Source organism: Hyperolius riggenbachi, chromosome 3, assembly GCF_040937935.1.
Source record: "Hyperolius riggenbachi isolate aHypRig1 chromosome 3, aHypRig1.pri, whole genome shotgun sequence".
Classification (NCBI taxonomy): domain Eukaryota; kingdom Metazoa; phylum Chordata; class Amphibia; order Anura; family Hyperoliidae; genus Hyperolius; species Hyperolius riggenbachi.
In genome coordinates this window covers 7,425,578-7,448,887 of record NC_090648.1, presented here as the reverse complement: position 1 = coordinate 7,448,887, position 23,310 = coordinate 7,425,578, and the positions used below count along the sequence as shown (strand labels likewise).

At 50.1% G+C, this 23,310-nt stretch overlaps 2 protein-coding genes across 2 annotated transcripts in view; one reads left to right on the top strand and one right to left on the bottom strand.

Annotated features, from left to right (window-relative positions):
• Positions 1-21,471, top strand: part of LOC137560840 (nucleotidyltransferase MB21D2-like) — a 38,039-nt gene extending 16,568 nt beyond the window's left edge. Inside the window, exons 2-4 of the mRNA XM_068271975.1 lie at positions 7,555-7,660; positions 17,674-17,846; positions 18,971-21,471. Coding sequence (XP_068128076.1) covers positions 17,675-17,846; positions 18,971-19,995 — 1,197 coding nt within the window. The 5' untranslated portion in view covers positions 7,555-7,660; position 17,674 and the 3' untranslated portion in view covers positions 19,996-21,471. The remainder of the gene's footprint in view (positions 1-7,554; positions 7,661-17,673; positions 17,847-18,970) is intronic.
• LOC137561055 (basic proline-rich protein-like) lies at positions 8,231-9,223 on the bottom strand. Its single transcript, XM_068272280.1, has one exon. It carries the CDS (start codon positions 9,221-9,223, stop codon positions 8,231-8,233), a length of 993 nt encoding a protein of 330 aa, XP_068128381.1.
• Positions 21,472-23,310: the final 1,839 nt, after the last annotated feature.

The following is a 23,310-nucleotide window of genomic DNA, read 5'->3' as shown; positions in this document are numbered from 1 at the left end:
ACACATTCCCATTATTATCTCCATATCTCTGGATACAATCTACCACTGCCCTCCCCTCCCCCTCGTCCAATCCGAGCAGCCTCTCGTCTCCTCCAGGTGATCTCCGCTGTGCCCTCTACCAGCACAGCCAGCAGGTAGGACAGGGCAATGCCGGGGCAAGGAGACCACAGGCAGAGATGGAACAGCGGGATACCACTGTGCGGCGTTACTGAAGCCATGCATCATGGGTGTCAGTCTAGGCATGCGTTTATTATTGTTATTAATTGTGGCTGAATACTGTTCTGGATAAGGGCACTGCCTCTGGCAAGGGGCTTACATTTCAGCTCTTCCTGTTCAGTAAGCCAGCACCTATTCAATAGGAGATCTTGGGCAAGACTCCCTAACACTACTACTGCCTGTAGAGCGTGCTTTCAGTCTGCCAGGAGAAAAGAGCAATATAAATGTTATGTCTTGTCTATCAATATAACATCTTCTGTAGCGCAGCACATGGTACAAAGCAAATAATGGGAAGCACGGTTACATGACATTTTCAGTACATTGTACAATCAGGACATCCAGCAATACAAGTACAGACATGGCTGATGTCACCAATACTGGTACATGTTCATATGATAAATTACAGCAGTTTCCAGAACACTAGGAGGAGGTCCCTGCCCCTGAGAGCTTACAATCTAGAGGGTAGTGGGGTGGAGACACTAGGTGAAGGAATACAGGGGTCCAAAGATGAGGCAAAGAGCTTTCAATCCTGCCTGTAGCAAATCATAAGCTTGTCTGAACAGCTGTGTTTTGGGAGTACATTGGAAGGTTTGGGGGGGGGGGGGAGGTATCTGGAGAATAACGAGATAATGAGGACAAGTGAGGAGTAACAACTTGTATAGAGATTTGTATAATAGGATGAGGAGTAAAAAAAAAACATTGGACCCGATTCATCAACCTGCGCTGCTTAACCTCCCTGGCGGTAAGCCCGTGCCGCGCAGGAGGATTTCTCAGGCCCTGCTGGGCCGATTTGCATAATTTTTAAGTTGTACACGCAGCTAGCACTCTGCTAGCTGCGTGCACTTCTCGATTGCCGCGCCACGCCGCCCCCCCCCCGACCCCTTGCGCAGCCTGGCCTATCAGCGCCAGGCATAGGGTTGCCAGGTCGGCTGATGGAGAAAACCGGACAGGGGGTGGAGTTAGGGGTGGAGTTAGGGGCGGAGTCAGAAGCGCACTTTTATGTAGAGTGGGGCTAAGCAATGGGCTTTTTAAAAAATGTTTTTTACAGTATTTATATCGCACTGACATCTTCTGCAGCACATTACAGAGTACATAGCCATGTCACTAACTGTCCTCACCAGTACATGCACATAAGAGACCACTTTTCACCAGTAAATGCACATAATAAGAGACCGCTTTTCACCAGTAAATGCACATAATAAGAGACCGCTTTTCACCAGTAAATGCACATAATAAGAGACAGCTTTTCACCAGTAAATGCACATAAGAGACAGCTTTTCACCACTAAATGCACATAAGAGACATCTTTTCACCACTAAATGCACATAAGAGACATCTTTTCACCACTAAATGCACATAAGAGACATCTTTTCACCACTAAATGCACATAAGAGACAGCTTTTCACCAGTAAATGCACATAAGAGACAGCTTTTCACCAGTAAATGCACATGAGACAGCTTTTCACCAGTAAATGCACATAAGAGACAGCTTTTCACCAGTAAATGCACATAAGAGACAGCTTTTCACCAGTAAATGCACATAATAAGAGACAGCTTTTCACCAGTAACTGCACATAATGACAAACAGCCAGTTGTCCCCAGTATATGTAGCCAGGGATATATGTGCCCAGTATATGTAGCCAGAGGTATATGTCCCCAGTATATGTAGGCAGGGGAATATGTCCCCAGTATATATAGCCAGCGGTATATGGGCTCAGTATATGTAGCCAGGGTGTATATGGGCCCAGTATATGTAGCCAGGGTGTATATGGGCCCAGTATATGTAGCCAGGGTGTATATGGGCCCAGTATATGTAGTCAGGTGGTATATATGCCCAGTATATGTAGCCAGGGTGTATATGGGCCCAGTATATGTAGCCAGGGTGTATATGTCCCCAGTATATTTAGCCAGGGTGTATATGGGCCCAGTATATGTAGCCAGGGTGTATATGGGCCCAGTATATGTAGCCAGGGTGTATATGGGCCCAGTATATGTAGCCAGGGTGTATATGTCCCCAGTATATGTAGCCAGGGTGTATATGGGCCCAGTATATGTAGCCAGGGTGTATATGGGCCCAGTATATGTAGCCAGGGTGTATAGGGGCCCAGTATATGTAGCCAGGGTGTATATGTCCCCAGTATATGTAGCCAGGGTGTATATGTCCCCAATATATGTAGCCAGGGTGTATATTTGCCCAGTATATGTAGACAGGGTGTATATGTCCCCAATATATGTAGCCAGGGTGTATATGTCCCCAATATATGTAGCCAGGGTGTATATTTGCCCAGTATATGTAGCCAGGGTGTATATGTCCCCAGAATAGTTAGCCAGGTGTCTCCCCCCCCCCCCCCCCCAGGAGGGGAGCAGAGAAGAGGGAGAGCGGTGAAGAAGGTGGCCATCCCCCCCCCCCTTCGCTCACCTTAGGGTCCTCTCCCTCCCTCGCTGTCTCTCCTCCGATCGGTGTGTGCGTGCGGTGGCTGGCAGAGGGGCGGAACTTACCTTCCGTGTCTCCTCCGTCTCGTCGCTGGCGCGGGATGAGTTGCCACTACTCTGGTCTGATCCAGACCAGAGCAGCGGCTGCGGACCAGAACTTCCGGCCGGCGCTTGGAGCGACACGGAAGGTAAGTCCCGCCCACTGCCAAGCGCCACACACAGATCGGAGGAGACAGCGAGGGACGGAAAGCATCTAAGGTGAGAGAAGGGGGGGAGATTGCCCCCTTCTCCGCCGCTGCCCACCGCTTTCCCTCCACTGCGCTGCTCTCCTCCTGCTACAGGCGGCTGTCAATACTGACAGCCGCCGGAAACGGCATAAAACCGGACATCTTAATTGTCCGGTTTAACATGCCTTTTTACACCGGACACAGGGGCCAAAAACCGGACTGTCCGGTGTAAAACCGGACACCTGGCAACCCTAGCCAGGCAGCGCTGAGGGGTGAATCGGGACTCCTGTTGATGTCCATGGGAAGCTAAACAGGAAATCCCATTCTGAACGGGATTTCCTGTTTGCGCAGATCGCCGGAGGCGATCGGAGGGGGTGGGGGATGCCGCTGCACAGCGGCTATTATGTAGCTAGCGCTAGGCTAGGTACAGGATTTAAAAAAAAAAAAAAAAAATTAAAGTGCTGCGCTGCCCCCTGGCGGTTTTAATGGACCGCCAGGGAGGTTAATGTGCAGGAACGCTGCTTTGCCTGCCTCACACAGCACTTGTTTAACTGTGGGCGGTCCTGTGGAGTATTGTTACCGTGATATTTCACCAGCGACCGCTACTATGTTCATTTACATAATTGTAACGATGTAAATGAACATAGTAGCGGCTGCGAGTAAAGTATCGTGGTAACAATACTTCACAGGACCGCCCACAGTTAAAGTTATCCATGTTGCTATGTAAGCAAAGTGCGTAACTAAGGAAGGCATGCTTCTTACCTAGCAACAAGTGCTGTTGTGTAAGGCAGGCAAATGGGCGCTCCTGCACATTAAGCAGCACAGCTTGATGAATCGGGTCCAATGTCTCTTTCCTGCAAATGTCATCACATTTTGCAAGCCCTTTAACTGTAAAACAACACTGTGATAATGAGAGTGGACTTCCCGCCATTCATGGATTTATAGCAGAGAGTTTGCATTTTGTTCCCCTCTTTACGTTCTCATTCATCCTACCCTCACCTACTAACTAACCGATTGCTGTACCTTCAACATACTCACCACACGGGGACTTCAACATTGTGGGCGTCACCACCATCCAGATGAGCCTTGTCACACGTCCCCTAGTGGCCGGACCGCTCAATGCCTTCCAATCTAATTCAACACACAGACCATCAAATCTCGTGGATGCAATCCATGCGCTGAAACCACTGTAACCGGCAGCAGACAGGCTAGAAGGGAGCGTGAGAGCGACATAAACTCTTTACTGCACCATATTTCAGGTATCTGCCGCCACCTCTGTATAAGCACAAAGGAACCTGCTCTGACTATTCTAAACCAGCAAATAAATATTGTTAAACACTCTGCTGGCCTTGCAGCGCTGGGTCCCCGGTTCCAATCCCAGCCAGATCAATATCTGGAAGGAGTTTGTATGTTCCCTGTATCTGTGTGGGTTTCCTCCAGACACTCCAGTTTCCTCCCACATCCCAAAAACACACAGATAAGTTAATTGGTTTCCCCCTAAATTGGCCCTAGACTGATACATGCACTATGCGATACATACACTACAGGATATATACATAGACATAGGACTATGGTAGGAGTTAGATTGTGAGCTCCTCTGAGGGACAGGTAGTGACAAGACAATATATTCTGTACAGCGCTGCGTAATATGTCGGCACTATATAAGCAAATAAATAAGAAATAATAAACAATACAATAATTCCGGTAGCGAATCTTCAGAAAGGCTAGGATTATAGCTATGCAGCTGAGAAAATGACTTTTTTTTATTGTAAATGAAATATCAATAATTTAATATATACAGAAAATTATTAAAAGTAACAATTATAGAGACGGACCCCAGATGAAAAAAAAGGGGGAAAAAAACAAAGAGAATGAATACTTAAAAGCTTTTGGAAGAAAGATGTCCTTTTATGTGGAAGTCCAAGAAAGTTCCTTTGTTTCAGAATTCAGGGCAGCTGGCCATTGGTTCTCTTTACTAGCTTTAAACCATATGTGATGTTAAACGAATAAACTTTTGCTAAAATTGCTGTCTTTCTTTTATCCAAACTTAATCCAAGGGTGGAGCTCAGAGTCAGCCCCTGGGCTGGGGTTTGGGCGTTAGTTTATTTTTGGCTGGAGTCTTAAGTTCAAAATATGTTCCATTTCCCTATATCAGACCACATTCATCACACACAAATAATAATAGCAAATTCACAATCCCCAAAGAATATGGATTACATTCATAGAAGACATGAATATTGTAGGATATTTTGTTACTGAGAAGTGGAATAATGGGGTGGTGGCTTACCGCAACCCTATACAAGAGGGATGAAAATGACCGCCAAGTTACTAGCAATCAGACGATATAACTTTCATACCCATCATTCTTAAAAAGGCTAAAATCATACAATACAGTTATTTTAGATATGGCCACAGTGGTGCCTTTCTGTCTGGTCTCCTGACTCCTGCTTGGTTGGAGCTGTGCTCAGGCTTCCTCTGCCATAAAAGGGGGCCATCTGGTCCTGTTGCTGGCAGAGTCAACACTTGGCTGCTAGTGGTCTGCTAAAGGAAAATTCTTTTCAGCTAGAAGTCACACTTAGTTAGCTTATACTTGGCTGAAGATGAGCTTTTTCTCAAAACAGAGATGCCACATGGTTTCCTCCTGAATAGAACCTGTGTTATCTCACTGGAATAGCCAGGGCCTTTGGCCCCTACACATGCAATGTGGCTTGAAATGTGAATCACAATCCAAAAACTGATTGCTTGTGTCTCTTCACGGTTCGTCCGTGAAAAACCTTCCCACCAATCAGTGGTAAAGGGAGGTGGCAGGAGTCCCGTACACCATGCACCAGGCCTCCCCACCAATCAGTGGTAAAGGGAGGTGGCAGGGGTCCTGTACACCATGCACCAGGCCTCCCCACCAATCAGCAGTGAAGGAAGGAGGTGGGGGTGCCCTGCACCATCCTTGGAGTCACCGTTTCTCAGACAAGGCTTAATTATCTCAACAATCCCATCCAGGGGTGTAACATGAAGCCCCCGGGTCCCAAAGCAAAGTTGTCATAGGGTCCTCTTCTACCTCCACCTGCATGTGGCCTGGCACACGCTTCCTTCATGCCCTGCCCCTGCCTTCCCCAGAAGAATAAGGGCAGGGAGGAGTTTAATATTTACCAGGTTTGTTCTCCTTCTCTTACCAGTCCCCAAACTCTACCTCAACTTTCAGTCAGTGCGCCCTCCTCAAACTCTACCTTACCTCAGTCTCAGGTCACTCCGCCCTCGTCTCACCCCTCCCCAAACTCTGCCTTAGTTCAGTCTCGGGTCACTCCGCCCTCCTCTCACCCCTCCCCAAACTCTACCTTACCTCAGTCTCAGGTCACTCTGCCCTCTTCTCACTCTTCCCTAGTCACTCTGTCCCTTTTACCAATCTTTGCTCATCCAGGCACAACTGTTATCCCTACAGCTAAGTTAAAAGCCGGGGTCTTAGTTCACAGAAGAATGCATTCTTATGCTTAGTCACCTATACTGCGCAGAAGTACCCAGGTAAACATAGGTGTCCTAACTCTGGCCCTGTAACATGCATAGTGCAGACATGCAAACACATTCATTGAATCAAACCTATCAATGAATTAGGAGCACACATCCTGACGTCCTCTCCTGGGACAGATAGTGCATCTTACCAATCGCACAAGGGAGCTAACGTAATGTATCCATGTGCACCATGCGCATACACCAGCATAAGCTGTGTGCATGCTGACAAACACATACAGGGGAGGAGGGAGTGCACTAGATTAAACCCTAGCCACAGGGGTCAGTAACAAAAAAAAATATATATATCCATGCACATCGCCTCTAGTTAGGACATTATATAATGTGAACTAAGACCCTGGCTTTTAACTTAGCTGTAGGGATAACAGTTGTGTCTGGATGAGTGAATCTGTGAATGCATTTGTTTGAACATTTGCATGCGAGAGTGCGAAGGGTTAATAGATTTTTGCTGTTTTCTAGCCATACCCCCTTCAGCACCTCCCTTTCCTTAACAACTTATTTAATGTCCTAACTAGAGGCGATGTGCATGGATATATGTATTTTGTTCTTGTTACTGACCCCTGTGGCTAGGGTCTAATCCAGTGCACTCCCTCCTTCCCCTGTATGTGTTTGTCAGCATGCACACAGCTTGTGCTGGTGTATGTGCATGGTGCACATGGACACATAACGTTAGCTCCCTTGTGCGATTGGTAAGATGCACTATCTGTCCCAGGAGAGGACGTCAGGATGTGTGCTCCTATTCCATTGATAGGTTTGATGCAATGAATGTGTTTGCATGTCTGCACTATGCATGTTACAGGGCTAGAGTTAGGACACCTATGTTTACCTGGGTACTTCTGCGCAGTATAGGTGACTAAGCATAAGAATGCATTCTTCTGTGAACTAAAACCCTGGCTTTTAACTTAGCTGTAGGGATAACAGTTGTGCCTGGATGAGTGAATCTGTGAATGCATTTGTTTGAACATTTGCATGCGTGAGTGCGAGGGGTTAATAGATTTTTTGCTGTTTTCTAGCCACACCCCCTTCAGCACCTCCCTTTCCTTAATAACTTATATAATGTCCTAACTAGAGGCGATGTGCCTGGATATATGTATTTTTTTTTTCTTTACCAATCTTTGTCAAGCTTTCAGGTCACTCTGTCCTTCTCTTTTTTTAGGTGTGGATACTAATGAGGAGTTGACAGCTGACAGAGATGACCCAATAATCGTATTTCTGTTGAAAAAAATCAGTTTGTTGAGTGTGAAGACCACGCCAAGCAGAAGGTAACTGCTCTAAATGTCATCTATATAATTACAGATATTTAATGCAGCAGATCCAGGAGCTTTGCCAATCCTTTATTAAATTCTAGCAGAAGATGAAATTTGTAGGTTTGGGGTCAGAAGTGATGAAGAATTATGAATACGATGCCACTGTCTTTCTTGCTGCGGACCTCATTTTGCATATTTTCACCAAACAGTCTAATGAGTTACCCTCATGTAATAGCAGAAGTCCACACCCCATTCTGAGCAGTGGCCTCTGTCTGACCACTATGGACCTTTTATGCCCAGTGATGTATCCGATAATATTTCCAATTACCAGGTGATGGGCCTGGAAAAACCTTCGGTCACTGGATGATATTCCTGAGATATTTAGTCTCTAGATGTGATGCCTGGCCAGTAGTGGTGTAGTTACACAGCCATTGTCCCAAATGCAAATTATACACTGCCCTTCCCCCCTCAGCACTGTGTCTATAATAACCACACACACTACAGTCCTCCAAAATCGGCTCTCCAGAAACTATTGAGGTTTAAGGGCCCCTTTATAATTGCAATATCTGCTCCCCTATTGCTATATCACTGCTGGCAAGGTCTCTGATCACTAGGTGACATGCCGGGCCGAGGTCTCTGATCACCAGGTGACATGCCAGGCTGAGCTCTCTGATCACCAGGTGACATGCCGGGCCGAGCTCTCTGATCACCAGGTGACATGCCGGGCTGAGGTCTCTGATCACCAGGTGACATGCCAGGCTGAGCTCTCTGATCACCAGGTGACATGCCGGGCCGAGGTCTCTGATCGCCAGGTGACATGCCAGGCTGAGCTCTCTGATCGCCAGGTGACATGCCAGGCTGAGCTCTCTGATCAGCAGGTGACATGCCGGGCCGAGCTCTCTGATCACCAGGTGCTATGCTGGGCCGAGGTCTTTGATCACCAGGTGACATGCCGGGGCGAGGTCTCTGATCACCAGGTGACATGCTGGGCCAAGGTCTCTGATCACCAGGTGACCTGCTGGGCCAAGGTCTCTGATCACCAGGTGACATGCTGGGCTGAGGTCTCTGATCACCAGGTGCTATGCTGGGCCAAGGTCTCTGATCACCAGGTGACATGCTGGGCCGAGGTCTCTGATCACCAGGTGCTATGCCGGGCCGAGCTCTCTGATCACCAGGTGACATGCCGGGCCGAGGTCTCTGATCACCAGGTGACATGCCAGGCTGAGCTCTCTGATCACCAGGTGACATGCCGGGCCGAGGTCTCTGATCGCCAGGTGACATGCCAGGCTGAGCTCTCTGATCGCCAGGTGACATGCCAGGCTGAGCTCTCTGATCAGCAGGTGACATGCCGGGCCGAGCTCTCTGATCACCAGGTGCTATGCTGGGCCGAGGTCTTTGATCACCAGGTGACATGCCGGGGCGAGGTCTCTGATCACCAGGTGACATGCTGGGCCAAGGTCTCTGATCACCAGGTGACATGCCGGGCCGAGGTCTCTGATCACCAGGTGACATGCCGGGCTGAGCTCTCTGATCACCAGGTGACATGCCAGGCTGAGCTCTCTGATCAGCAGGTGACATGCCGGGCCGAGCTCTCTGATCACCAGGTGCTATGCCGGGCCGAGGTCTCTGATCACCAGGTGAAATGCCGGGCCGAGCTCTCTGATCACCAGGTGACATGCCGGGCTGAGCTCTCTGATCACCAGGTGACATGCCAGGCCGAGGTCTCTGATCACCAGGTGACATGCCAGGCCAAGGTCACTGATCACCAGGTGACATGCCGGCCCGGGCCGAGGTCTCTGATCACCAGGTGACATGCCGGGCTGAGGTCTCTGATCACCAGGTGACATGCCAGGCCGAGGTCTCTGATCACCAGGTGACATGCCAGGCCGAGGTCTCTGATCACCAGGTGACATGCCGCGCCGAGCTCTCTGATCACCAGGTGACATGCCGGGCCGAGGTCTCTGATCACCAGGTGACATGCCAGGCCGAGGTCTCTGATCACCAGGTGACATGCCAGGCTGAGCTCTCTGATCACCAGGTGACATGTCGGGCCGAGGTCTCTGATCACCAGGTGACATGTCGGGCCGAGGTCTCTGATCACCAGGTGACATGCCGGGCCGAGGTCTCTGATCACCAGGTGACATGCCAGGCTGAGCTGTCTGATCACCAGGTGACATGCCGGGCCGAGGTCTCTGATCACCAGGTGACATGCCGGGTCGAGGTCTCTGATCACTAGGTGACATGCCGGGCCGAGGTCTCTGATCACCAGGTGACAAGCCAGGCTTAGCTCTCTGATCACCAGGTGACATGCCGGGCCGAGCTCTCTGATCACCAGGTGACATGCCGGGCCGAGCTCTCTGATCAGCAGGTGACATGCCGGGCTGAGCTCTCTGATCAGCAGGTGACATGCCGGGCCGAGCTCTCTGATCAGCAGGTGACATGCCGGGCCGAGGTCTCTGATCACCAGGTGCTATGCTGGGCCGAGGTCTCTGATCACCAGGTGACATGCCAGGCCGAGCTCTCTGATCACCAGGTGACATGCCAGGCCGAGGTCTCTGATCACCAGGTGTGACGGACGAGCCGTCAGTGCGCAGAAAACGCAGCCGCAATCGATTTCCTGCCTCGATTGTCGTTGCGCTGCCAAATCAGAATCTCATGTCTGTGGACACCAGGCAGTCCAGCCTGGGAGGTCTCTGCTGTCTTCCGGAGAGTGAGTTAGCAGAGTTCTTTTCAGGAAGCCTGTGCCCTGTGACTTGCTAATTAAGCCAGAGCTGTAACACTCAGATGTTAATTAACAAACCAGGAGTCTTTTCAGAGCCAAGGAAGCTAATGAGCCTGGGCCCAGAGAGTCCCTGGCTTCAAGCTGTGCTGATGGCCCATCCATCAGGTATCGACCATGACAGAAGCAATCTAGTTGGGAAAAAGCCAGACCCTCTGACTCCCGCCCAGCAGGGGAGCTGACACCTAGCTAGCTGCCCCAAACTTCAAAGAGCCTTTGCCTGGGAATGACCTGCTATAAATCCCCAGAGGTATCTCATATTCCATAAACTGCTATATGTATCATATTTTCTGTGTTGCCAGGCTGGCAGACCCTCCAAACTAACAGAGCAGGTAGGGCCCTGCCTGGCGTTGGTTCTGAGAACATTTCAGAACCTTCTGAGGTAAAGACTGCCCGTTAGGCAGTTCAACAGTGCCCTAATGATACCACAGGGGTCCCACCCCTCATGTTTGGTATCAGACTGCTGGGTACATCGAGGCAGACCTGAAAATATTAGTAAATCTGCCCTGACCTTTACGGTTCTGTGAGATAGAGCCCATATATGGTTAAGGCATGATTTCTGGTCTCCAGGACAAGGGGAGGGCTCATCTCATGTTCTAAGGGGGTGTGTGGCCCCGCCCTCACTCCCTCCTACTGAATCAGGGGCATAAGAATGGCAGAGGAGCCAAACTCAGTGTCCTCCTCCACCTGAAAACATCTTGAACTCATCGGTGCCAGCTTGAGGATATGCTGGCATCCATCTGGTCTGAACTCTGAACTTTGATTGAAACCAAGAACTTTACAAGTTTTCCCACTAAAGGACATCTTTCCAGGAACTAAGTATTTTTCTCCCTTCTTTTATTTTTTATACTGGCTATTACTGTTTTAATAATTGTTGATTTTAATAATTGTCTGTATATATTAATTATTTATATTGCTGTGAATAAAAGACTTCCTTCAAGTCATTCACTGTCCGCTACCCTGCTTATCAGCACACACAGAACTGATCCCGGGTCTCTGAAGATACGCTACTGTTTGTTTGTTGTTGGCTAGACAGAATACCGTGTGTTTAACCGTTTTATTCGCAGGACTAGTCAGTCAGTAAATCGGGTCCACTGGCCCATACCAGTGGTGGTGGCAGATACCGTGGAATCGTGTGTACGTTGTAATTACCCGTGTCTCACAGGCTCCCTTCTGGGTTGTCCGCGGCTAATTCTTAACGGTTCCTGCGCATTGACTGCGACCAGAGTTCGCACGATCTGTGCGCTGGCACCGTTTAGAAGGCTAAGTGCGGTCAGCCACTAGGGCTCCTGTGACACCAGGTGACATGATCAACCAGGTGACATGCCGGGCCGAGCTCTCTGATCACCAGGTGACATGCCGGGCCGAGGTCTCTGATCACCAGGTGACATGCCGGGCCGAGGTCTCTGATCACCAGGTGACATGCCGGGCTGAGCTCTCTGATCACCAGGTGACATGCGGGGCCGAGCTCTCTGATCACCAGGTGACATGCGGGGCCGAGCTCTCTGATCACCAGGTGACATGCCGGGCCGAGGTCTCTGATCACCAGGTGACATGCCGGGCCAAGGTCTCTGATCACCAGGTGACATGCGGGGCCGAGCTCTCTGATCACCAGGTGACATGCCGGGCCGAGGTCTCTGATCACCAGGTGACATGCGGGGCCGAGCTCTCTGATCACCAGGTGACATGCGGGGCCGAGCTCTCTGATCACCAGGTGACATGCCGGGCCGAGTTCTCTGATCACCAGGTGACATGCCGGGCCGAGCTCTCTGATCACCAGGTGACATGCCGGGCCAAGGTCTCTGATCACCAGGTGACATACCAGGCTGAGCTCTCTGATCACCAGGTGACATGCCGGGCCGAGCTCTCTGATCACCAGGTGACATGCTGGGCCGAGGTCTCTGATCACCAGGTGACATGCCGGGCCGAGCTCTCTGATCACCAGGTGACATGCCGGGCCGAGGTCTCTGATCACCAGGTGACATGCCAGGCTGAGCTGTCTGATCACCAGGTGACATGCCGGGCCGAGGTCTCTGATCACCAGGTGACATGGCAGGCGGAGCTCGCTGATCACCAGGTGACATGCTAGGCTGAGCTCTCTGATCACCAGGTGACATGCCAGGCCGAGGTCTCTGATCACCAGGTGACATGCCAGGCCGAGGTCTCTGATCACCAGGTGACATGCCAGGCTGAGCTCTCTGATCACCAGGTGACATGCCAGGCTGAGCTGTCTGATCACCAGGTGACATGCCGGGCCGAGGTCTCTGATCACCAGGTGACATGCCAGGCCGAGGTCTCTGATCACCAGGTGACATGCCGGGCCGAGGTCTCTGATCACCAGGTGACATTCCGGGCCAAGCTCTCTGATCACCAGGTGACATGCGGGGCCGAGCTCTCTGATCACCAGGTGACATGCCGGGCCGAGGTCTCTGATCACCAGGTGACATGCCGGGCCAAGGTCTCTGATCACCAGGTGACATGCGGGGCCGAGCTCTCTGATCACCAGGTGACATGCCGGGCCGAGGTCTCTGATCACCAGGTGACATGCTGGGCCAAGGTCTCTGATCACCAGGTGACATGCGGGGCCGAGCTCTCTGATCACCAGGTGACATGCGGGGCCGAGCTCTCTGATCACCAGGTGACATGCCGGGCCGAGGTCTCTGATCACCAGGTGACATGCCGGGCCGAGCTCTCTGATCACCAGGTGACATGCCGGGCCAAGGTCTCTGATCACCAGGTGACATACCAGGCTGAGCTCTCTGATCACCAGGTGACATGCCGGGCCGAGCTCTCTGATCACCAGGTGACATGCTGGGCCGAGGTCTCTGATCACCAGGTGACATGCCGGGCCGAGCTCTCTGATCACCAGGTGACATGCCGGGCCGAGGTCTCTGATCACCAGGTGACATGCCAGGCTGAGCTGTCTGATCACCAGGTGACATGCCGGGCCGAGGTCTCTGATCACCAGGTGACATGGCAGGCGGAGCTCGCTGATCACCAGGTGACATGCCAGGCTGAGCTCTCTGATCACCAGGTGACATGCCAGGCCAAGGTCTCTGATCACCAGGTGACATGCCAGGCTGAGCTCTCTGATCACCAGGTGACATGCCAGGCTGAGCTCTCTGATCACCAGGTGACATGCCAGGCTGAGCTGTCTGATCACCAGGTGACATGCCGGGCCGAGGTCTCTGATCACCAGGTGACATGCCAGGCCGAGGTCTCTGATCACCAGGTGACATGCCGGGCCGAGGTCTCTGATCACCAGGTGACATTCCGGGCCAAGCTCTCTGATCACCAGGTGACATTCCGGGCCAAGCTCTCTGATCACCAGGTGTCATGCCAGGCTGAGCTCTGTGATCACCAGGTAACATGCCGAGCCGAGGTCTCTGATCACCAGGTGACATGCCGGGCCGAGGTCTCTGATCACCAGGTGACATGCCAGGCTGAGCTCTCTGATCACCTGGTGACATGCCAGGCCGAGCTCTCTGATCACCAGGTGACATGCCAGGCCGAGGTCTCTGATCACCAGGTGACATGCCGGGCCAAGGTCTCTGATCACCAGGTGACATGCCGGGCCGAGCTCTCTGATCATCAAGTGACATGCCGGGCCGAGGTCTCTGATCACCAGGTGACATACCAGGCTGAGCTCTCTGATCACCAGGTGACATGCGGGGCCGAGCTCTCTGATCACCAGGTGACATGCCGGGCCGAGGTCTCTGATCACCAGGTGACATGCCGGGCTGAGCTCTCTGATCACCAGGTGACATGCCAGGCTGAGCTCTCTGATCACCAGGTGTCATGCTGGGCCAAGCTCTCTGATCACCAGGTGACATGCCGGGCCGAGGTCTCTGATCACCAGGTGCTATGCTGGGCCGATGTCTCTGATCACCAGGTGACATGCCAGGCTGAGCTCTCTGATCACCAGGTGAAATGCCAGGCCGAGGTCTCTGATCACCAGGTGACATGTCGGGCCGAGCTCTCTGATCACCAGGTGACATGCCAGGCTGAGCTCTCTGATCACCAGGTGACATGCCGGACCGAGGTCTCTGATCACCAGGTGACATGCCAGGCCGAGGTCTCTGATCACCAGGTGTCATGCCAGGCTGAGCTCTGTGATCACCAGGTGACATGCCGAGCCGAGCTCTCTGATCACCAGGTGACATGCCAGGCTGAGCTCTCTGATCACCAGGTGACATGCCGGGCCGAGGTCTCTGATCACCAGGTGACATGCCAGGCTGAGCTCTCTGATCACCAGGTGACATGCCGGGCCGAGCTCTCTGATCACCAGGTGACATGCCGGGCCAAGCTCTCTGATCTCCAGGTGACATGCCTGGCTGAGCTCTGTGATCACCAGGTGTCATGCCAGGCTGAGCTCTGTGATCACCAGGTGACATGCCGAGCCGAGCTCTCTGATCACCAGGTGACATGCCAGGCTGAGCTCTCTGATCACCAGGTGACATGCCGGGCCGAGGTCTCTGATCACCAGGTGACATGCCGGGCCGAGGTCTCTGATCACCAGGTGACATGCCGGGCCGAGGTCTCTGATCACCAGGTGACATACCAGGCCGAGGTCTCTGATCACCAGGTGCTATGCTGGGCCGAGCTCTCTGATCACCAGGTGACATGCCGGGCCGAGGTCTCTGATCACCAGGTGACATGCTGGGCCGAGCTCTCTGATCACCAGGTGACATGCTGGGCCGAGCTCTCTGATCACCAGGTGACATGCTGGGCCGAGGTCTCTGATCACCAGGTGACATACCAGGCTGAGCTGTCTGATCACCAGGTGACATGCCAGGCTGAGCTCTCTGATCACCAGGTGACATGCCAGGCCGAGGTCTCTGATCACCAGGTGACATGCCGGGCCGAGGTCTCTGATCACCAGGTGACATGCCAGGCCGAGCTCTCTGATCACCAGGTGCTATGCCGGGTCGAGCTCTCTGATCACCAGGTGACCTAGTTGGGTCTCTGGCTGCCGGCTGATATGTCCACCAAGGACTTTAGTTGCCAGGAATGAACCTGGAGAGATGTTCAGCCATAGGTGCATTTACTAAGTAAGATATTCAGATGCCGGCTGACATAGGCGGCAAAAGATCTTCACTGGACAGTGATGTACATGGCAACTAGGGGCATAACTAGAGGGGAGCAGCACCTGCGATCAAAGGAGGGGCCCAGAACTATTGGAGCCTCAACTACTAACCTTCCCTTCCTCCGATACCGGGGACTATACTTCAGATCAGGTGTTTTGTGGCTACACCTGTTATGGGTGTCAAGATCAGGATGGCCACACTTGTTTTATGACCCTTGTGAGATGGGCCCCCAGGCTAGAAGGGTCACTAAGGGGAGGCGAGGGAAGGGGTGTGACCATTGGGGGGCCCATCAGAGTTTTGCTGGTGGGCCCCATAAATTGTAGCTACCCCACTGATGGCAAGTTTTGATTCTTAAAGTCGACGTGGGGCAGAACTGCACAACATCCAGCCTCACTGGCCCTCAGTGATGGGTGTTCTGAATGCCACAGTTGGTCTCCTTATTTCCAGCAAAAGAAGGGTTTCAGCAGTGGCGTAGCTAAGGAGCTGTGGGCCCCGATGCAAGTTTTACAATGGGGCCCCCCCAAGCATTCTATAAATAACAATTAATACGGCGCACCAAAACCTGCCAATGGCAACTACAGTGTCAGAGGTGCAAGAAGGGGATGGAGAACAGCTAGTTAATGATTACCACTATTCAAAGTATCTATAGAAGTGATTATTATGAGCACAGGACCAATAGAGAGCTAATACTGCAGTTGAGGGAAGGCCCTTTGGGGCCCCTCTGGCCCAAGGGCCCCGATGCGGTCGCAACCTCTGCAACCCCTATTGCTACGCCCCTGGGTTTCAGGGAGATGAGCAGCAGATTGAAATTCCTCGGAGTGGACAGAACTGTATGCGGGAAGGCACAGAGCCCAACTTCATAAACCTGATGGCTGTTATTTATGGTCTCTTCCAGTAGCCATAAAATAGTTTTTTTCTCAACAGTTGGACCAGATCAGAGGGGTGGAGTGTGTGTGTGTGTGTGTGTGTGTGTGTGTGTGTGTGTGTGTGTGTGTGTGTGTGTGTGTGTGTGTGTGTGTGTGTGTGTGTGTGTGTGTGTGTGTGTGTGTGTGTGTGTGTGTGTGTGTGTGTGTGTGTGTGTGTGTGTGTGTGTGTGTGTGTGTGTGTGTGTGTGTGTGTGTGTGTGTGTGTGTGTGTGCACGCGCGGAGGGGGGGGGGGGGCCTGATAGCAGAAGGGGGGAGGGCTGATAGCAGAAGGGGGGGGGGGGGGGGTGATAGCAGAAGGATGGGCCCTCCCTGGTGCACAGCGGCACATTCATACAGCACAACTCACAGTTCCTTTTATAAGCTTAAACACGAGAGGGATGCGGAGTTGAAATAACTCATCCTGGCAATCCTTCCGACACCATGGAGCATCTGATCACCTTTAAGAAATACCCAGAAAACATATTTATCCCATTCTGTGGTACCACAGATCACAGCATGCACTAATGGCTACAAATATACTACAAAGCAGGAGGTTAACTAGAGGGGAGCAGTCCTGCTGATCTATTTGGCTGCAGAAGTGTCTGAATAACACCAGAAACAAGCATGCAGCTAATCTTGTCAGATCTGACAATAATGTCAGAAACACCTGATGTGCTGCATGCTTGTTCTGGGGCTATGGCTGATAGTAATAGAGGCAGAGGGTCAGCAGGAGAGCCAGATATGGCAGCCTCCATATCACTCTCACCTCAGTTTGGAGGAACTTTAATCAAGGATTGAACTTCTTCTCAGTCAGTTGCTGATACCCCCTTTAACACAGGACATCTTTGCCTTTTCTCTAATAGATCATCAGGGGAATCTGTATGGCTGATATTTTGGTGAAACCCCTCGCAACCAGGATCTCTCCCTGTGTGCATGGAACTCTCGGTAACAAACATTCCGTACAGATCACCTGGCAGAACTAAAGATGCTGAGACCAGTGGTACATTTCTGAATGTAAATCAGGGAGAGGAAAGATTTTACAATGGGCAAACACCGACTAAATAATCTATAAATGACTATTATAAACAATAAGCAATATTATTATGCCGTTTTCACTGCAGTTCCTCTGTGAGCTGTTTGCCACACAACACGGTAGACACCGGTGGAGGCAAAACATCCGTGGGTAGATGGTAGATGGCCGCCTTTCATGGCTTCTTCTCTTCTGATGCTTTACGTTAAAAATCTTCTGTTTCCAGGATGACGTCATCGGCGCGGCCCCTCACCGATATGGACTTCTGTTCCGGCTCTCGAATCGAGGAGATCAACAAACTGATGGAGGAACTGGAGAGGAGAGAGAGCAGCACCCTGCAGGGGAAGGATGTGCAGCAGAGCTGTGTGCAGGCCAAGGACCTCATATTCTCTCTAGTAGGTAGGTTGGGTCAAAGTCCTTCAGATTATTTGCATTAGTTGCATGTTCCTCTTAAGGGGCCCATACACCTAAGGATTTTCCAGCCGATGTACAGCCAATTCGATCACAGTGATCGAATCGGCTGTGAAATCGCTGCGTACACCGCTGACAGAACGATCGATTTCCGTCCGAAATCGATCGTTCCCGGCGATTCCCGTCAATCCGTCCGTGCGGAAGATTTTTCTAGATCGCGGGCGGGTCGGGAGTGCGTCGATAGCGGCGTTCAAATGCCCGACGACCGACGCAATATAGCGGGTATACATTACCTGCTCCGCCTGCGCGACTCCCCTGGTCCCGGCTGTCTTCTTCTCCACTCTGGACCGTTCCTGCAGCTACACAGAACTTCCTGTCCCGGCAGGAAGTTTAAACAGTAGAGCGCCCTCTACTGTTTAAACTTCCCCTGGACAGGAAGTTTAGTAGCTGCAGGAATGGACCGGAGACCAGCGCGGAAAGAAGACAGCGGTGGACCAGGGGAGTTGCGCCGGTGGAACAGGTAATGATGGGGGGGGGGAGGCAGGCAGCGGCAGCTCCACATTTTGTGATCTGTTTCAGGCTGAAATCTATTCACAATCTGTTTGCAGTAAAGGCAGCCATACGATCCCTCTCTGATCAGATTCCATCAGAGAGGGATCTATCTGTTGGTCGAATCTGATGGCAAATCCACCAGTGTATGGCCACCTTGAGGAAAGAGGTGGGATTGTTGCACTATAAAAGTTCATCTCAGTTACTTCCATATGAGGGAGACCACCATTATCCCCTTGTCCCCAATGAGGCTTGTCTAACCCAAGAACTGCTGAGCCTGCTGATGTGACGCTCAGCCTATTGGGGGCAATCTGCAAATGGAGCCACAAAGCCCTCCCAGCCCCCAACCCACTTTGTAGGTTGCCATTGTCTGCTGGCAAAGGGCATATCCTCTGTTTGTGGTCAGACAAGCCCATGATGAGAGGACTTATGAAGGAATCTGGGAGCCCTCTTTATAATCAACTCACCGCACTCTCCTAGGTTTATGGGTAAAGTGGGACTTTTTTTTTTTTTCCAAATAATCACCATATTTTTTTTTTTTTCTTGTCATCATCTTTCCACAGCCCAGGTCCAACCTCTGCCATCTCCAAACGCCTTTCTTCTTCTCTCCGGTGGATTGTGCTCCGGAAACTTGGATGTCTCCCCCAGTGATTTAGGATCTCCTTCTCCCTTCTTCTCACACTCCATCAACTACACGCTCTTGGTCCCCATCCTCCGTCTACCATCTCCAGATGTCCTCTTACAGCTTAATCCATGCCATTACCTCCTTCCTGTATCGCTCTTCAAGCCTGAAGATGGAGAGCAGAGCTCTGATTCCCCCCATGTCACTCCATACCACATCTCTCTGTGGTTCCTGCCTGCCCTCTTCTCTGCAGTGTCCAACCTCCCGAAGTCCTCCCTTCCTCTGACTCTAGAGCAGGCAGAGAAGTGGGGACCATGTGCCTCCATCCTGCTGTCTAAACCCAGCGGTCTGCTCATTCGCTTTGATATTGTTCCTGTGGTAGAAGTTAATGGTTGGCCTCCCAGAGCCCAACATCTAGATGAATGGATAAATGAAGATGGGATACCACCAAAGGCGTTCCACCTCTTTCCGTGGGGAGCTGATGGACAATGGCGTGTAGGCTTCCCTGGAGTGGAACTTTACATGCGTCGTTATTTACACCCAGCCCTCTCCCGGGTGCTAAGAGCCTCTATGGCTGTATTGGGGCCAATACTCCAGGAGCCGGGAGCTCCAGGTCCATACGTGTTATGGATCACCCTCATCCACGCCTGTGAGAGACTTCCTCATGCGTACTTGTGCCAAGGACAGAACACGGCCTCTTGTTTCCTTGGACTCCTCGAAGAACTCTCCCTCTCTTTCCTCCGAGGATCGTGTCCCAACCCCTTCCTCCCAGGATGTGACCTCTTATCAGGAAGCACCCGTGGTCATTGCTTTGCTCGCCGGGTGTCTGAGGTTAGGGCGCATCCCGTGTACTGTCTCCGTGAAGTGGTGAGGGAAGCTAAGGAGGTGGTGAAGGGAGAACGGATCGAGAAAGAAGAGGATGACGAGGAGGAAGAAGAGGGCAAGTCCAGCTGTTACCCTAGCTAGAACCATCATTGCCTTACCTCAAACTAGGTTACTTATTAAGTAATAGGAGCACACAAGACAATCAAAAGTCTCAAAAGAGACTTCAGGTGGCTCAGATGCACTGTGACTGACTTCCATGGTTAGAGACAGCAGGCAGAACAATGTTTTGTCCACCATCAGACAGTGAGGCGGGATGCACATGAAACAGAATGGAGAATGCAATAAGGGTTCATTCACATCCCCCCCCCATTTGTACATGTTATTAATATTATTTATATAGTGCTGGTATCTTCTACTGAACTTTAATATATAGTCCTGTCACTGTCCTCAGAGGAGCTCACGATGGGCTTGATTCATCAAGCTTAATGTGCTGTAGTGCGCGCCTTACATAGCAGTGCTCGCTGCCGTGTAAGGCGCCTGCCTTCCTTAGTTACGCACATTGCTTCCTTAGCTGCAGGCCAACTTAAAGCGGATCCGAGATGAAAAACTAACTATAACAAGTAACTTGTCTAAACTATCTAAACTTTATATAAGATGTATACACAGCAAATCTAGCTGCAAACCGCTTCAACGGTTTATGATTATTTACTCCTGTGATACAAGGAGGGCAGCCATGTTCTGTTAGTCACATTGTCACAGGCTGAGGGCTGGTGATGCTATCAGCTTGCCTGTGTGTAAATTCAGTCCCCTCTCCTCCTCCCCTCTGCCTCTGAAATCTCTGGCTAGTAACACCTCCTCCTCCTGCCCAGACTGAGCTCCCATAAGCCCTTGCTACAATGCCAAGGCACAAAAGGAGCTGTGGACGAGGCTTTTTTAGTTTATAGCGAATTAGAGTATTAAAAAAAAAAGTATTTGGCTATATGAAAGGAACACAATTATGCAATGAGTAAAAGTTTATCTCGGATCCATTCTAACTGTGGGCGGTCCTGCTTCTGTGAATTCTCCTGACTGTAATACTCACAGCCACCACTGTGTTAATTTACATTATGTTACTCGGCCACGAGTGCAGTATCGCGGTAGTGATACGTCACAGAAGCAGGACCGCCTACACTTAATGTTATGCACATTGCTAAGGAAGCAATGCGCGTAACTAAGGCAGGCATGCTCCTTACACGGCAACGAGCACTGCTATGTGAGGTGTCCATAGTGCGCACTACAGCACATTAAGATTGATGGATCAAGCCCCATCTAATCCTACCATAGTCCTAGTCTAATGTCTCTCTACATTATTATTATTATTATTATTTATATAGCACGGACATCTCCTGCCACGGCCGGCGCTGCACTGGGGCACAGTTTCCAGGCTCCAGCAGCGTACACGGAATAGGATAGGGTCTGTAATAAAAATGAAATACTCTCCATGTCAGCTTGAGTCTATGTTAGTATTGGGTAATCCAAGGGTCTTATCTGTTTGCCATAAATACCTCATAATCCTTGCAAGATCCCTTGAAATTAATGTATCTAGATCATACTTATATTTGCAAAATAAATCTCTCTACCTCCTTCTGATTGTGTGTTCTAACATTGTCAGTCAACAGGAATAGAGTCTGAAGAAGGCTTACAAGCTGAAAGCTTACATTTTTTTCCTTTCAAATTAGCCACTAAACTAGAGCTTAGTCTGCAGCAATGCTTAGTTACTAACATAAGCAATTATACACACAGTGTTTCTCTCTATCCTTCCTCTTCCCCCTCCCCGTTGCTGGTAGAGTCATCAGACACAGGCTGAGGGCTGGATTGATTTTTCTGTGATCTGTCCACACAGGAGCAGCTTGTGAGCAAATAAAAAATAAAGCATGCCAGCAAACTGGCCAAGTAGCCAGTTTTATCACCTGAGTTAAGCAAATCTCAGGTGATGCCCCCTTTGTGCCCCCTCATAGTCATGTCACTGGCTGTCCACAGAGGAGCTCACAATCTAATCCTACCATAGTCCTAGTCTAATGTCCTACCATATTATTATTATTATGTATTTATACATCACTGACATCTCCTGCAGCACATTACAGAGTACATAGTCATGTCACTGACTGTCCTCAGAGGAGCTCACACTCTAATCCTGCCATAGTCATAGTCTAATGTCCTACCATATTATTATTATGTATTTATACAGCACTGACATCTCCTGCAGCACATTACAGAGTACATAGTCATGTCACTGACTGTCCTCAGAGGAGCTCACACTCTAATCCTGCCATAGTCATAGTCTAATGTCCTACCATATTATTATTATGTATTTATACAGCACTGACATCTCCTGCAGCACATTACAGAGCACATAGTCATGTCACTGACTGTTCTCAGAGGAGCTCACACTCTAATCCTGCCATAGTCATAGTCTAATGTCCTACCATATTATTATTATGTATTTATATAGCACTGACATCTTCTGCAGCACATTACAGAGCACATAGTCATGTCACTGACTGTTCTCAGAGGAGCTCACACTCTAATCCTGCCATAGTCATAGTCTAATGTCCTACCATATTATTATTATGTATTTATATAGCACTGACATCTTCTGCAGCACATTACAGAGCACATAGTCATGTCACTGACTGTCCTCAGAGGAGCTCACACTCTAATCCTACCATAGTCACAGTCTAATGTCCTACCATATTATTATTATTATGTATTTATATAGCACTGACATCTCCTGCAGCACTGTACAGAGTACATAGTCATGTCACTGACTGTCCTCAGAGGAGCTCACAGTCTAATCCTACCATAGTCATAGTCTAATGTCCTGCCATATTATTATTATGTATTTATATAGCACTGACATCTCCTGCAGCACATTACAGAGTACATAGTCATGTCACTGACTGTCCTCAGAGGAGCTCACAATCTAATCCTACCATAGTCATAGTCTAATGTCATACCATAATATTATTATGTATTTATATAGCTCTGACATCTTCTGCAGCACATTACAGAGTACATAGTCACATCACTGACTGTCCTCAGAGGAGCTTACACTGTAATCCTATCATAGTCATAGTCTAATGTTCTACCATATTATTATGTATTTATATAGCACTGACATCTTCTGCAGCACTTTACAGAGTACATAGTTATGTCACTGACTATCCTCAGAGGAGCTTACACTCTAATCCTACTATAGTCATGGTGTAATGTCCTACCATATCATTATTATGCATTTATATATAGCACTAACAACTTCTGCAGCATATTACAGAGTACATAGTCATGTCACTGACTGTCCTCAGAGGGGCTCACAATCTAATCCTACCATAGTCTTAGTCTAATGTCATACCTTATTATTATGTATTTATATAGCACTGACATCTTCTGCAGCACTTTACAGAGTACATAGTTATG

Bases quoted from the DNA above. Each gene is read 5' to 3' on its own strand.
- LOC137561055 (XM_068272280.1), bottom strand. From the start codon at position 9,223: ATGTCACCTGCTGATCAGAGAGCTCAGCCTGGCATGTCACCTGGTGAT.